Raw genomic sequence first — 15882 nt, forward strand, 5'->3', positions numbered from 1 at the left:
ATCCAAAAAAAGAAATGCATTTCCTGTGATGTCCTGACCACAGTGCTCTCTGCTGACCTCTGCTGTCCATTTTAGGAACTGGAGAAAATCCCAATAGCAAACATATGCTTCTCTGGACAGTTCCTAAAATGGACAGCAGAGGTCAGCAGAGAGCACTGTGGTCAGGACATCACAGGAAATGAATTTCTTTTTGGATTTCTCTTTAGTATACAGCCCCTAAAAAGTACTGGAAGGATTAAGATTTTTTAATAGAAGTGATTTACAAATCTGTTAAACTTTCTGGCACCAGTTGATTTAGAAAAAAAAAAAAGTTTTCCACAGTAGTACCCCTTTAAGCATTCTTTTGATTTCCTTGGCGAAGTCCTCTGTCTGGAACACGTGGATAGGATTTTGAATACCCATTCCTATAGTGCAGAATCCATAGCTTCATACATTCAACTCCCTTTTGCAGTTTTAAAATAAATAAAACCCTAAACAAATAAAAAAAAGTAAATATTGATGTATTCATATTGTATATTGCTCAATATTTATGCCTAACAGACAACTGGAATATTTGATCATGTTAACCTGTGGTCGGTGGTCTAAGGGTGTCTGCATGCCTTGGCCAATAGGATCAGCATCGGGAGGTTCCCATCTGCCTTTACAATTAGTTCAAAGTATCAGGCAATGTCCTAATAGCTAAGCTATTAACAAATCAAAAAGGACAATGAACAAACAAGTTAAAAATAGAATTAGGTGAAATGAGAGGTCAGTGGCTGTGAAAGAATGTGAATGTTGGAGAAAAGGCTGGTGAAAATAACAGTAATTGTGTGGCTGCTTTTATCTTTCTAAAGAAATTAAGACATTTAGTTTGCCTTGTGCCAGTTCAGAAACAAATAGAACATGCTGGGACCGTGCTGGGGACAAATTGTTGACATGCTTAGAAGCAAACTCTTTTGCCAGAAACCACACACTTATATGATGGTCAGCTTTACTACTTTATAACATATATACATATCACAAATATAAAATATAAAATATTTATTCTAACCCCTTCTGAACATATAACATACATGTACAAAATGTGTCAGGTGGGGGGGGGGGGACTATGAAGTGGCTCAGTAGCGGAGTCTGCTGCATAACTGGCAGGTGCTAGCTGCTAACCAAAGCTGAAACCCATCATCCGTGGACCGCATCAGAGCTCGGTCTTACCATTTAACTCCCCTTATGCCAACAATTTGCTAGTTGCTAACAATTGGTTGTCACGGCAGCCAGGCGCTACTAAAGGTCTCCGTGGCTGCCATCGACTGTTTAATTTATCTGAAATATCCCCATTCAGGTTCTGCATCAAACTCACACTCAACACAGTATGTGGCCAAACAGGAGAGTCCTAAAAAGAAAATTAAATCTAGGGATAGAAAACATAAGGCAAATGTGCCTTTTAGAACCTAAGAAATCAGCTCAATAAAATGGGATTTACATATGAAAAATACAATGAAACATAACATTGATAAAGACACAGATGAAAACAAGGTTACAGTGGGCTAAAAAGAAGAATCGTGGAATGTGGCGGATTGGATGAAGGTGATATAAAGGGATAATAAGATTTTTCTTCTTGTTCTGTTCTGATTAAACATATAAGGATAACACCTAAAGAAAACCTTCACATTTCCTCATTCATTTATAATATGGGTTGTATGTCTGATAAAGGACCTGGAGAGATTAATTATTACCTCAAAGGAACAACAAAAAAGATCCTTGGCAAGTTCATCTAAAAAAACAAACTAGTTTCTTTATTTAGAAGATATTAAAAAACATTAAACAAAATTAACATGTCACCACACAGACTGATGGGTTTCCAGTACCTATGTGCTCTTAGTCATAGTCTAAATTCAAATGGACCTACAATGAATCAGCATTTGGGACAAATTGTTCCAAATGCTGGAGCTGGCGCCGGGAGCTCGTGACATCATAGACCACCTGCCCACCCCACCCCCATAATGTCATGCCCCGCCCCCTCAATTCAAGTCTACGGGAGGGCCACCACGTCCCCTCCGATAGACCTGCATTGAGGGGGCGGGATGTGATGTCATCAGGGGGGCAGGGTTATGATGTCACAAACTCCCAGCGCCCGGCTCCAGCATTCGGAACAGTTTGTTCCAAATGCTGAGCAGCGGAGTACCCCTTTAAATGCAATAGTGACCGATCCCGATTAGAGCAAACCCACCTGCTGAATACAAAGGAAAATGCAGACTAATGGATATTAACCATGTATATACTGGGATGTAAATGAAACACTGGGGAGAGAGAAAAAAAATTGTTGAGAGAGTGGAGAAAAGGAACCTGATATGTGGAGAAAGAAGTACCGTATGTTTCACCTAAACAAAAATAAAAAAAATAATATATCATTTTAATATTATCAAACAACATTGTCTCTGGCATATCTACAGCTGTGCTCTGTAGGTACAGTTTTGGTGTTTTTAGGGAATTTCTTTTAATACCTCTCTTGAATTACCAGTGCATTGTATGAAATATTCCTCTAGGAATCTTGATCCCTTTTGTCTAATAACTGAAGGAGCTGTTTTATTTTTTGTCTGAACAATAGAGAATTAAATAGTTGTTATAAGTAATTTATAATAACCCCCACACTTATTCTTGTGACTATTGTGTTTTTACAGGACAGACTTGGATAAAGCAAAATCCACAGGAGAATGGAAAGCTGTGCATGATTTCTATTTAACCACCTTTGATTCATTCGTGGAGTTAAATGCTGCATTCAAGGTAATCTATAACCTTCTGTACAAGCCTTTATGAGCATGGTGAGTAAGAGTTTATACAGATTATTCTAGACTGGGATGTAAAGGGTCTCCAGTGTGATAAAGAATACAGGAACACAGAAAATACTTTGCTTTAAGTAATTTAAAGGAAAACTGTCACATGTTTGCTCCCGCATTAACCACAGGTACTGATGGATAGTGTGGGAGACGCTGATTCCTATGATCCCTACCTTGGCCGGATCCGCCCGGCCGTTCGCCCGTAATCTTAGTTTTATTATACCTGGAAATCTGGCTGTAACTGGCACAGGCGGGGTTTCTGTAGCTTAACTGGCACTGACATCAGCGCCGGCCGGCCACAGTGCCGCCCGCTTATGAATATTCATCCCTCCAGTTAGGAGCGGCGAAGAGAGGGAGAGCTGGAGGGAGGGGGGATGAATATTCATAAGTGTGCGGCACTGCGGACGGGTGGCGCTGATGTCCGTGCCAGTTAAGCTACAGAAACCCCGCCCGTGCCAGTTACAGACAGATTTTCAATAAAACTAAGATTACGGGCGAACGGATGGGCGGATCCAGCCAAGGTAGGGATCATAGGAATCCGCGTCTCCCGCACTATCAGTACCTATGGTTAGGCGGGAGCAAACATGTGACAGTATTCCTTTAAAGAGCATTCTTTTAAAGTAAAATACCTGGAAATATAAGTCTCTAAATTGTCCTCATGTGTAGTCCTTTAATACTCAGTTCAGCTAGTCTCCTATACGTGCTTCTGATTTCATTGAGTGTCAATCACTAATAGCTGCCATTACAAAGCCCCTATGTCTGTCATAAGACTTGCTACAATATCCATGCTCCTCCTTTTTCACTACCATGTCTTGTTATAAGTCTTTATAGACTTATTGCTGTTCTGTTCATGAACCTGGAGGACCAGGATAAACAGTCCTTTAGGTTCCATCCAGTAGAAGCTTAATTGATCATATACCTAAATATTATAGACCTGTTTCAATGGTTTGGGTTTCATAGGTTGGTTCTACAAACCAATTTATGGAAAGAAAAAAAAAAAAAAACAGCGCAGCAATCCTACTTCATGGAGATTACAGTAACATTTTAATATACAATTTGCATGTGCACTGTCGCATGCTTTTCCATAGATGTTCGTAGAGCAAATTATTGAACAAACTGCCCTTTTTTATTCCTATTTCACTGTAGTGTTTTCTTGTGATTTTACAATATGGGAACTGAGCCCTAAAGGAGATATTTACCCAAAAGTGGTAAATAGGTTTCCAAGCTGATTTGTTTCAAAATTTGACCACTTAGCCCCCATAAACAGCCTTTTAAAATCCAGATACTTCTTGGTTTGTGCAGGGAGCTGAGAGCTGCAGAAAACTACTCACACCATCAGCCCCTGTGCTTGTTTCCTATGTGAGGAAGAGGCTGCCTTTGGAGAGCTGAGCAGGTCACATGGTTAGGGAAGCAGTGAATATAGATGAGTGAGGTGTGTACGCCTCATACAATCAGGGACAATCACACACTGCACACTGAAGAGAGCTGAGGAAAAGGGAGTGGGATGACAATGCATAGTTATCTGTCGAGATGACAGTCATCATGAACTACTTGACTTCATGCCTAGAGGAAAAGCTAAGAGAAGGAAGGGATGTGCTTAGCATATATTGCACTTGTGCATTACAAAGTTATATAACTTTAATATGTGTAGCTATCAAAAGGTCATTTTATTTGGCTGGAGTTTTCCTTCCAAATCTGTAATTTAAGTTTACACTATCTAAGACTGTGTTTCCCAACTATGGTGCCTCCAGCTGTTGCAAAACTACAACGCCCAACATGCCCAGATAGCCAAACAGCTGGAGGCACTGGTCTGAGAATTAGACAGTCATAGTTAATATGGGCCACTATGTCTAAGACAGTTCTTACATGCAGGTCAGAGAAGGCATTGCCAAGTTAATCAGATTTGACAGGAAGAATATTGCTACATTTATCTGTGTTCTTTCTGTTAAAGTGAAGGACAACATAAAGGACCCCATTCTAAATCTATAGGGTCTGTAAGCTGCCACTGGTATTCACAGACAGACGCCACAATGCAAATACAGACCAAGTCTAGGAAAAACTAGTTGCACCAAAATGCAAGATTTTGCAATAGAATATGTTTTTTATGTCTCAATATTATGTTTTATCTGCAGAGAGATGCAAGCACCTCTCTTAACACTCTTGAAGATTCTAGAATCAATACAAAGTTTCTGAATGCTGTCTATGATGCCTTAATAACTACTGTAAGTATCAATTTCCCAACCCCCTATATGGTCAAGGTAGATAAGCAACACTGTAATAATCTAACATATGGATCTGTATAGTGGGTAGCGGTGAAACGCTAGGAAAAGTGGGAGCCTACTCCAGTGATCTCTGATCTTGATATAGGAATACTTCACTGGACATCCTTTTAGCCTGACTATATAACAGTCATGCTGTGTTTGAAGTTATCTCTTACATGGAGATACAAAATATTTTACCTGTACTTTAGAAGTCTGGGGACTGCATCCACACCCTTCTGTCATTTGGGAGAAATTGTCCTGGTTTTGCGGCTGAATTCCTATATGTAGTCTTAAACGAACCTGTCATGAGATTTTACCATATATATCACATTTATGCCCACAGGGATGGTGAGGATATGATGTTAGAAAATCTTCCCTACCGGCCCTGTAAGTAGTCCCCTGGGTAGGGAGCTATACTTACCTAGTCCCGTCTGCTACGGTTGTAATCACGCCCCCTCATCGTGATTGACAGCCCGGCCCATGTCATCGCTCAGCTCAGTCTGCTCAGAGATTACTAAGTGATTACAGCCAGAGAAGACAGGACTAGATGAGTATAGCTTTCCGCCCAGAGGACTACTTACGGGGACGGCGTGGTAGACTTTCTAACTTGATATCTGCACCATCCCTGCGGCAGTAACCTCCGCCAGGGATAGTATGGAAGAAGATTTTACTATATGTAACGTGTTGCTGCGCGTTGTATATGGTAAAATCTCATAACAGGTTCCCTTTAACCAAAGTCCCATTGGTGCACAATGTTATCTATAGCCACTATTAGTGAGGAGCCCCATGCAGGTGGCCCAAGGGCATCTACCAAACCAGTAATTGGGGGGCGGGAGCTAATATTGATGGGGGAGGGGTTATAAAGGAGCAATAATAACTTTGTTGTGTAGGAGGCATTATTCCCTACATTAAGCCATCATTGGTGCTGTATAATTTTCAGACTCAAGATATCCAGAAAACAGTACTGAAAGGAATAATCAACAGTCTCTTAAGGGAATGGAAAGGGTAAGATCTGTTCTTATAAATAGTATATACACTGTTGTTAAACTATACCTATTTTATGCTGAAGAATTTATTTGTACTGCTGTTTAAAGCAAAGGTCCAGTTTTAAAGGTGTTTCTCCATCTCATTGTCTATGGAGCGTCCAAACATTGTCTAATCACGGGGACAGGCTTTGATTGCACAAGAGGTTTTTGTCACAAGACAATCCCCTATAACTGGCCAATTATTTGGTATGACTAATGTATTTGGGGCCGCCATTTTTAGCATGAAGGCATATGTAGTCTGTCTAATATCTGGTATAATGTTTTAGCTGAAATGTTTTGTTTTCTCAGGCCCAGAACTAAAGATGACCTCAGAGCCTACTTTATCCTGACACAGGTAATACCCCCCAAGCACTTTAGTTTTAATGTCGTACGATTGTTTGTCATCTTGAAACCAAAATCTCCTGATTCGTGACTGTATGTTCCATCCTTCAGAATCCACAATTCGGCAGTACCTCCACTTATGTCATCTACGCTCATCTGCTACGACAAATGGCTACTCTGTCCGATGCCGACCACAGTTTATTAATTCACTGGTTCAAAAAGTAAGTTCTTCTAATTATCTGCAAGAAAACATAGGAAGCATTATCTCTAATAAATTACTAAAAGGAGTAGAGTAAGAAGACCAGTCAGTTATTCACCATGAAATTGGCATTTTCTACCTTTCAGCTTTTCCCTTCCGTAATAAAGGCTGTGACGTTTCTATGCAGATTTTAGTTTCTTCCATGACGGATGAGTAAATGAGTTTGTTTGATTTAATTCTAGTTATTATCTTTATTAAAAGAACATTATAATCTTAGGAAATAAAGGTTATTCTTTGTAATTTTCTAATATACTTTCTGCATTATCATGGTTTTCCAGATCGCTGCTTGCAGGAACCTTATCTATTAATTTCCAAAAATATCAGACACTAATGTGCTCAGCTTGCTAAAAGACAGAGCCCTGAAGCTGTGCACCTGGGTATTCTTCATATAACCAGAATAGATCATGAATTATACAATAAATAATCTGTATTTGCTGACTGTAGAAAATGCTTATTTCTGCATTTGTGCTGGATTTATCTCATGATGTGTACCAATGGTTTTCACCCTACTCTTTACATATAAATATATAAATTTACATTAAATACATATAAATTCACTCCCCTATGTGAGGGTGGGTTTTTTCTCTGAAGATTCATAAAAGTTGTAGTTTTGCGACAGCTGGGGGTGCCCTGCTTGGGAAGCACTGGTCTATGTAGAGGACAGGAGCTTCTTCGGGGTCCTGTACAGTACACCCAGTGTCCTAAAAAAGTAACATGGAGTCGCCCTCACCTGGTGTCCAAAAGAGCAGCTAACCCTGGTACAGGTAAAGAGTACAGAACATGTAATACCTCCCTGTACTGTAGGGGGCGCTACCAGGCACCAGGCAGTGCATACGCTTCAGTAATACAGGAGTTTTACCAGTGAATGCCCATTCTGATTGGTCAGTTCATTGACATGTTTCACAGATCTGGACTGTCCGTAGCATTGTATGTTGAGTATGGTTTCAACTTACAATGGTCCAGAAAAGACCATTGTATGTTGAAACTATTGTATGTTGAAGCCATTGTAAGTTGAGGGATCACTGTATTAAAAAATACACTACAGCCTGTTGTAAAATAAAAAAAACTGCATACTTACCTTGCCACCATCAGCGCTTCGGTCCACCCCTGTGGTTGTATATCTTTCTCCTGCTGACACGCTTTTCTCTCACTGCTGGTGACATTATTCGAAGTACATGCTTTGCCAGGCTGTGTTTACCCTGCAGAGGTGTGAGCTGACTGTCACGAGTCATTGTTTTCAGCGGGCATCATGCGTTGCTTCCTTTTCCATGCAGCAATTATGGTGACTATTTTTACATTCGTTCGGGCTGTGTTTCCACTTGGTGTTTTTTTGGAATATTGCCTTTGCAGTGTTTGAGCCAAAGCCAGAAGTGTATTCAAATGGAATGGGAAATATAAAGGAAGGACTTCTACTTCTGCTTCCTCATGGATCCACTTCTTTGGCTCAAAAACTGCAGTGGCAGAATTCCAAAAAACTACGGAAACACAGCCTGGCTCTAGGTAAATTTATTTGTGATGTCACATGCTGTTGTATAATACAGTGATCCCTCAACTTACAATGGCCTCAACATACAATAGTTTCAACATATAATGGTCTTTTCTGGACCATTGTAACTTGAAACCAGACTCAACATACAATGCTACAGACAGTCCACATCTGTGAAATGTGTCAATGGCCGTAAGAACTGCCCAATCAGAATGGACATTTTACTGGTAAAACCCCTGTATTACTGAAGTGCATGCACTGACTGGCTGGTGGCGCCCCCTACAGTACAGGGAGGTACTACATGTTCTGTACTACTCTTTACCTGTACCAGGGTTAGCTGCCCCTTTGGACACCAGGTGAGGGCGGCTCCATGTTACTTTTTAGGACATTGTGTATTCTGTACAAAACCCTGAAGAAGCTCCTGTCTTCTACATAGACACGCATTTCCCAACCAGGGCGCCTCCAGCTGTTGCAAAACTACAACTCCCAGCATGGCCGGACAGCCGAAGGCTGTCCGGGCATGCTGGGAGTTATAGTTTTGCAACAGCTGGAGACACCCTAGTTGGGAAACACTGACAGACAGTGATATACAGCTCCCAGCAGATCTTTCTTACTTTTATATGTAAGGATTTGCTTTATCTATATTAGTTATTTACATATTTTTCTTTCATCCTCACTTTTTCCTATTTTTGGATGACATTTTGGTGGCTTCAGAACCAATTACCAGGTTTCCATAGAGTTATGGTCTCATCATACAATGGTCATCCTGGAACCAATTAATATTGTAACTTGAGGGACCACTGTATATGTTATATGCATACTGCAACATTCACTTTTTACGCTGCTAGTTAAATAAAAATCTAACTTTTACTTGTTTTTTATTGATCAGGATGTCACAGAAGCGATTCAAGCAACTAGTGGACCGACTGCTGCAGTTTATCTCCTTGCGCCTCTTTCCTTCAAAGCCTGAAGAGTTTCCACCTATTGCCAAATGTACATGGTGGATTCCATCTGCAACCAAAGTGATAGCATTACTTAGTAAGTTTACAAACAACAAAATGTATTTTTATTTTTTATAAAATAAGAATAAATACCTATAGACCTTAAAGGGAATGTTCCATCAGAAAATGACCTATTGTTATAGGGGTACTCGTCCCCTAGATAGGGGATAAGATGTCTGATCGTGGGGGTCCCGCCGCTGGGGACCCCCGTGATCTCACTGCTGCACCCGGCGTTCGTTTAGAGTGTCGGGTGCCTCGCCAGAGCACCGGAGGCTCATTACGTCACATCACAGCCACGTCCCCTCAATGCAAGTCTATGGGACTTGCATTGAGGGGGCATGGCTGCAACGTCACGAGCGGGGCGTGACTGCGGCGTCACGAGCCTCCGGCCTGCATAGCCAGTCGAAGTTTGCTCCGTGCACCGGATTTCTGGGGTGCTGCAGCGGTGGGACCCCTGCGATCAGACATCTTATCCCTTATCCTTTGGATAGGGGATAAGATGTCTAGGGGCGGAGTACCCCTTTTAAAGTAGAGTTTTATGTTATAGCATTACTGTCATTTAAAAAAAAACTTTTGACATGTCATCCAGACAAAAGTTTAGATCGCATTGGGTCTCAGTTCTAAGACTCATTGCCATTACGAGTTATAAGTTGTCAGGCTGCTACCTGCGAATATATTCTTAAGGTATCTTTTTAGACCGCACATGAAAATATGCTAAAGTGATGGGTGTAAAGTTTGGTAAAGTGAATATTGTCATGTTATAGGACTAGATGCCAGTTTATGGACAGTACCAGAAATAGATAAGATGAAGACGGAAGCCATGTATTAGGGTGTATTCACACAAACGGTATTTGATGCACAGACTTTGAAGCTGCAGACTAAATGACTGAACTGAAGTTTCAAATGTGCAGCATCAAATATGCGCAGGATACTGTACGTGTGCATAAGACCCTTAAGTATACACTTACTGTTATATAATACTGTTTTTTATCCACTCGTTTTGTTTGCTCATCCGGTCATTCATTTTTCTTAATGCTTTACTGAATCCCCCTGCAGATGCTGCGAATATGCTTTGTAACCCGCCATTAATTCCTTACACTGATTTCTATAATTCCACATTGGATCATATTGATCTCATGGAAGACTATCAAACCTGGCAATTCTATGGAAGCACCCACAGGTCAGTATTAATGATTTCTTGACATAAGGGGGGGGGGGTATGAATGCTAATGCTAATTTTTGGGCTATTGCCTAGAATGTCTACTGGCCCTTCTGATTCTTGATTCTAGTTAGATGTAAATGGTGGCAGACACACAAAGGTTTGTTGTTTGTTTCCTGGCAAGTAGTTCTTTTTCAGTATTTTTGGAAAAGAATGTGTATGGCACAAGCCTAGGACTTAGCTGTAATCCAAGACGAGTTCTACAATTTTGTTATAAATCTGTACTGCACAACACTGGCCACATGATGGCAGAGTGGGACAAATGATGTACTGTTAGTATACGCAGCATAAAATGCGATCTGGGTAGGTTGAACTTGAAGATAGTTACTATTGTATATACAGAAGAAAGCTCTTTAGTTCAAATATAAGTGAAGCACATAGAGTAATATGTGTAATGAAAAAGACAGATCAGCCCCTAGTTGGTCACCCCCCAATAGCTTGATATTAAGTAGTGGGAACGGGGTTTTCTATAAAACTGACCACTTTATAGTATACTCCCATATGCGTCTAATAACTTATAGAGTTTACTAAAAGCTCCCAATGCATACATCTGATGTATCTCTAGGCCCCTTTTCCCCACAACATACTCCAACAGCATGTACTTTAGGTCTCTGTTGTGCTGGTATATGTTAGCATATTTTTTTTTGTTTACTAAATAGTTAAGAAAAAAACTGGAGTCATTTACAAAGGATATTATTTCATATAATAATCTTTATTTAGACACATAGGTTAAAAATAGGAAGGATTCCTCCCATGGGAAGAAGACACTAGGTGTCACTCAGGTAGCCATTGAATGTCTATACAAGAAATTCCTACCAACACAGTATATTGCTAAGTGTATCCCCTTTCGGCAGCACTGGAGGCTCTCATCCTAACGGCTCCCTACCACGGTGACGTGAGATCGTGAAGTCACGACTCCGCCCCGTGTGATGTCATGCCCCGCCCCTCAATGCAAGTCTATGGGAGGGGGCGTGACAGCCGTCATGCCCCCTCCCATAGACTTGCATTGAGGGGTCGGGAGCCGTTAGGATGAGAGCCTCCAGTGCTGCCGAAAGCCGCAACAGGTGGGTGCTGCAGCCGAGATCCCGGGGGTCTCCCCAGCGGTGGGACCCCCGCGATCTGACATCTTATCCCCTGGATAGGGGATAAGATGTCTAGGGGCGGCGTACCCCTTTAAAGCTTAGTCACAATGTAAAACCGCATCATGCACTAGATCATCGGTATGAAACATAAAACACTATACATTACTGCAAAGTAACAAGACTGGCACCGGAGCGACACCACCAGGGGTGGTGTCACTCTGGTGCCTGTCTTGTTACTTTGCGGTAATGTATAGTGTCTTATGTTTCATACCGATGATCTAATACATGATGCGGTTTTACATTGGGACTAAGCTTTAACGTACACTTAGCAATATACTGTGTTGGTAGGAATTTCTTGTATAGACATTCAATGGCTACCTGAGTGACACCTAGTGTCTTCTTTACCACCGGGTGGAATCCTTCCTATATTTAACCTATGTGTCTAAATAAAGATTATTATATGAAATTAAATCCTTTGTAAATTACTCCAGTTTTTTTCTTAAGTATTTATGTAATTTGGGAGATCAAATAGAATTTTTACAATTGGGGGTTAAGTAGTGTACTGGTACTTGATTTTTGAGATATTTATATATATATATATATATATATATAATACATATATATATATATATATATATATATATATATATATATATATATATATATATATATATATATAGTCTATCTATCTATCTATATCGATCCTCCAATTAATCTGAAATATATTTGGTGTGTTTGCTAGATAGGTAAGTTGAGCTGGTTGCATATTCTTCTAAAGTAGCCATCGCCATTAAAACATATAATGTGTTTCTTTTTCCATGTGGGCCTAGGGAAGGTGTATTGCACATAGGTTGTATATAGAGATGAGCGAACTTACAGTAAATTCGATTCGTCACGAACTTCTCGGCTCGGCAGTTGATGGCTTTTCCTGCATAAATTAGTTCAGCTTTCAGGTGCTCCCGTGGGCTGGAAAAGGTGGATACAGTCCTAGGAGACTCTTTCCTAGGAATGTATCCACCTTTTCCAGCCCACCGGAGCACCTGAAAGCTGAACTAATTTACGCAGGATAAGTCATCAACTGCCGAGCCGAGAAGTTCGTGACGAATCGAATTTACTGTAAGTTCGCTCATCTCTAGTTGTATACATTGACATATTACTTTCTATGCATACATTCTGAGATTTATTTGTTGTTTTACAGCCCTTGAGGATACAGTGGGGACTGCCGAAACTAGCACAACAGTTAACATATTGTGCAAATAAATGTCACCAGTCATCATTTTATATATCGGCATTATTAAAGGGGAGAATTATGAAAGGGTAACATTAATATTTAAAAGTCAATTGGCTGACAGTCAGCTGCAAGGGGGGCTTCTTTCTGAATCTTGCACATGAGCATAATTTGGAACAAGATTTGCAAACAGGGCTCGGCTTCCAGCTGACAGTCAATCAAGCAGGGACATGGATGGGAGGGGAAGACTGAAAGGCGTTCCAGCCCTCAGCACTACCGGTGCTTGGGAATACCTTTGTCACATTTGACAGCAGAGAATAAATGCATTTTTCTATGGAACAGGAGCACAGCCAGATATATAGAAAACAAAAAAAGGTACTATGTGTCTCCTCGTCCTAACAGTGTCAACAGTTTGGGACGTGATTTGCAGCTGATAGAACTTCTTTAAACTCATTTATAGACTAATATGCATTCAGCTCACATGTTACTGATCGTGACTACTTTGAGTAAAAAAGCTACTAATAACGTAGTAGTTGGTAAAAAAAATAAAAAAGAAGCTTTTTCTACTAACCAAGCTCATAGTACTTATTATTAGGGTTTGGCGTATTTTTCTAAACTTTCTCAATTTGATGTTTTTCTGTAGGGTTTTTTCTATTAACTATTTTATGTCCCTTTTTACGCAAATCAGGACAAGTATTCTGTGATGTAACTGGCAATAATGGCTCAGTCTATTCTGCCCATCATGCTGACATTTGATCATACAGATGAGCTGCCAAGTCACAAACTCTGAAATATGCTAATTCCTTATACGGAGAACAACAGTTGTTCATAATGTGCTGACCAGAATGAAGAAAATTGTTCATTATATCACTTATTACAGTTTTGCCATCTCTTGATCATCTGTTATTTCCTTAAAGACAACACAACATGTGGCAGTAAAGACGTAGTTATATGTAAGGGGGAATCCTCATAACAGATTGTTTGGTCTAGTAAAGTCTATGGCCACACCACGGGCAGGTTGTATGGCTTCTTTATGGCATTCTAGCGATACCCCGATGTACACAAAAAGGGGATATGCATGTCCCCTAACATCTAACTGTGTCTTTACTGCTACATGTTGTGTTGTCTTCAAGAAAATAAAGCAGATAATTAAGAGAAGAAATAAATGTATCATGTATCACAGTCACAATTTCCTAGGCTCTAGTTAGCAAATAAAAAAATGTTTGTTATTCTCCGTTTATGGAATTAGCATATCTTGGAGTTTGTGATTTTGGCCGCTCATCTGCATAATCAAAAAAGTGTATACTTACACAAAGACTGTATTGAAAAATTAACAAAAAATATATACAGTTCAGCCAAGTAGACTTATTGTGAAGGATCACCCCGGAAAACACTGATAGGCTATGTTTTACCAATTTGACTTCTGTATTTTATGTAGTTATGAGACTTGCCCCACCAAAGCCCTGCTCTATCCATAACTTAGTGCATTACCTTTTCTAGGAGTGTTCCCATTACATATATCCTAAGGTTGTATGTTCCTTTAAAGGGGTACTCCGCCCCTAGACATCTTATCCCCTATCCAAAGCATAGGGGATAAGATGTCTGATCGCAGGGGTCCCTCGCTGCGGCACCCCAGACATCTAGTGCACGGAACGATTTCCCTGCAGCACCCGGCGTTCGTTTAGAATGCATCTCCAGCACCAGAGGCTTGTGATGTCACGGCCAGACCCCCTCAATGCAAGTCTATGGGAGGGTGCGTGACGGCCATCATGCCCCCTCCCATACACTTTCATTGAGAGGGAGTGACATCATGAGGGGAGCATGGCAGTAACGTCAGCCCCACATTCCTAGTCATCAGGCACGGGGCAAAGTCCGCTCCATGCACCGGATGACTGCGGTGCCGCAGCAAAGATCGCAGGGGGTCCCAGCAGCGGGACCCCCACGATCAGACATCTTATCCCCTATCCTTTGGATAGGGGATAAGATGTCTTGGGGCGGAGTACCCCTTTAAGAGGAGACTACTTGATTAATGTTTGTAGTTTACCTTTATGAAAGCTTTTGCAAGTTTGCTGGTAGTTCTGTGCCCCTATATTCTCTGTTGAAAGCTCCGCAGTTTATAGAGCTTTGGCACGGTCTTTCTGGTGCCCCCACATCATCACCTAAACAAGCTTTCGGTTATACAATGCATTCAGAAAGTATTCAGAACACTTTCACTTTTCACTTTTTGGTATGTTGTGGCCTTGGGATAAAATAAAATTAAAAAAACGCTCTCAATACCCCATTATGACAAAGTAAAAACAGAATGTTGCAAATCTTTGAAAATGTATTAAAGAGAAAAAAAAACTAAAATATTGCATTGACATACGTATTCATACCCTTTATTCAGTACAGTGGTTCCCCGACATACGGTCGTTTCAACATACAATGGCCTCTCAAAATGCAGCATTAGCATATGATGCTTCTGTGTGTCGGGGACATTGCAAAAACTGCTATCCTGCAGCACTGACTGCTTCAGCTCCTGCCGGATAGCCATTTAATGTGCCCCGCTGAATGATACTTGCATGACCCTGCCGCTCCGGCCCGTCATTTCGCCACTCCACTGCTGTCGCTACCCTGCGGTGTCTCTTTCTGCCGCCGTCATCACCACGTTGACGCTCTTGCCGCCCAGTTGTCCAATAGGGGCGGCGTGAGCAGTGACGTGATGACTGCGACGGAGAGAGATGGCGCAGGGCAGTGGCGACCTAGTGATACGGCAGCAGAAGAGCGGCAAACTGACGGACCGGAACGATGGGGACGTGAGTATGATCAGTGGTACGAATCCCTAAACATGTGATGGTTTCAACAAGCGATGGTCCGCCTAGAACCAATTACCATGGTATGTTGAGGGACCACTGTTCTTAGTGGAAGCGCCTTTGGCAGCGATTACAGCCTCCAGTCTTCTTGGGTATTAAACCACAAGGTTTAACCTACTAAAAACCAGCCTCAAAAACACATATAGAGGTACCAAAACCACACAACAATTTAACCCCACCGGGGTTAACTAAACCTCATTATACTATGTGCTTGTTATAAAACATACCGTATTTTTTGCCGTATAAGACGCACTTTTTCTTCCCCAAAACTGGGGGGGGGGAAAGTTGGTGCGTCTTATACGGTGAATACCTGT

The 15882-nt window shown here is 41.1% G+C and overlaps 1 protein-coding gene and 1 long non-coding RNA gene across 4 annotated transcripts in view; one reads left to right on the forward strand and one right to left on the reverse strand.

Moving 5' to 3' along the window:
* HECTD2 (HECT domain E3 ubiquitin protein ligase 2) overlaps positions 1 to 15882 on the forward strand; it is a 132432-nt gene that overhangs the window by 78774 nt on the left and 37776 nt on the right. For all 3 annotated transcript variants that reach the window (XM_056530213.1, XM_056530215.1, XM_056530214.1), the window contains exons 4-10: positions 2658 to 2760; positions 4946 to 5035; positions 6015 to 6079; positions 6409 to 6454; positions 6553 to 6662; positions 9076 to 9224; positions 10244 to 10367. In XM_056530213.1, coding sequence (XP_056386188.1) covers positions 2658 to 2760; positions 4946 to 5035; positions 6015 to 6079; positions 6409 to 6454; positions 6553 to 6662; positions 9076 to 9224; positions 10244 to 10367 — 687 coding nt within the window. The remainder of the gene's footprint in view (positions 1 to 2657; positions 2761 to 4945; positions 5036 to 6014; positions 6080 to 6408; positions 6455 to 6552; positions 6663 to 9075; positions 9225 to 10243; positions 10368 to 15882) is intronic.
* LOC130282201 (uncharacterized) lies at positions 6546 to 14943 on the reverse strand. The gene is made up of 3 exons (XR_008846275.1): positions 14761 to 14943; positions 9058 to 9197; positions 6546 to 6680 (listed from the first exon to the last, which is right to left on the reverse strand). It is a non-coding gene; the product is annotated as an uncharacterized LOC130282201 (long non-coding RNA).

This window comes from Hyla sarda, chromosome 7 (assembly GCF_029499605.1).
Source record: "Hyla sarda isolate aHylSar1 chromosome 7, aHylSar1.hap1, whole genome shotgun sequence".
Lineage (NCBI taxonomy): Eukaryota > Metazoa > Chordata > Amphibia > Anura > Hylidae > Hyla > Hyla sarda.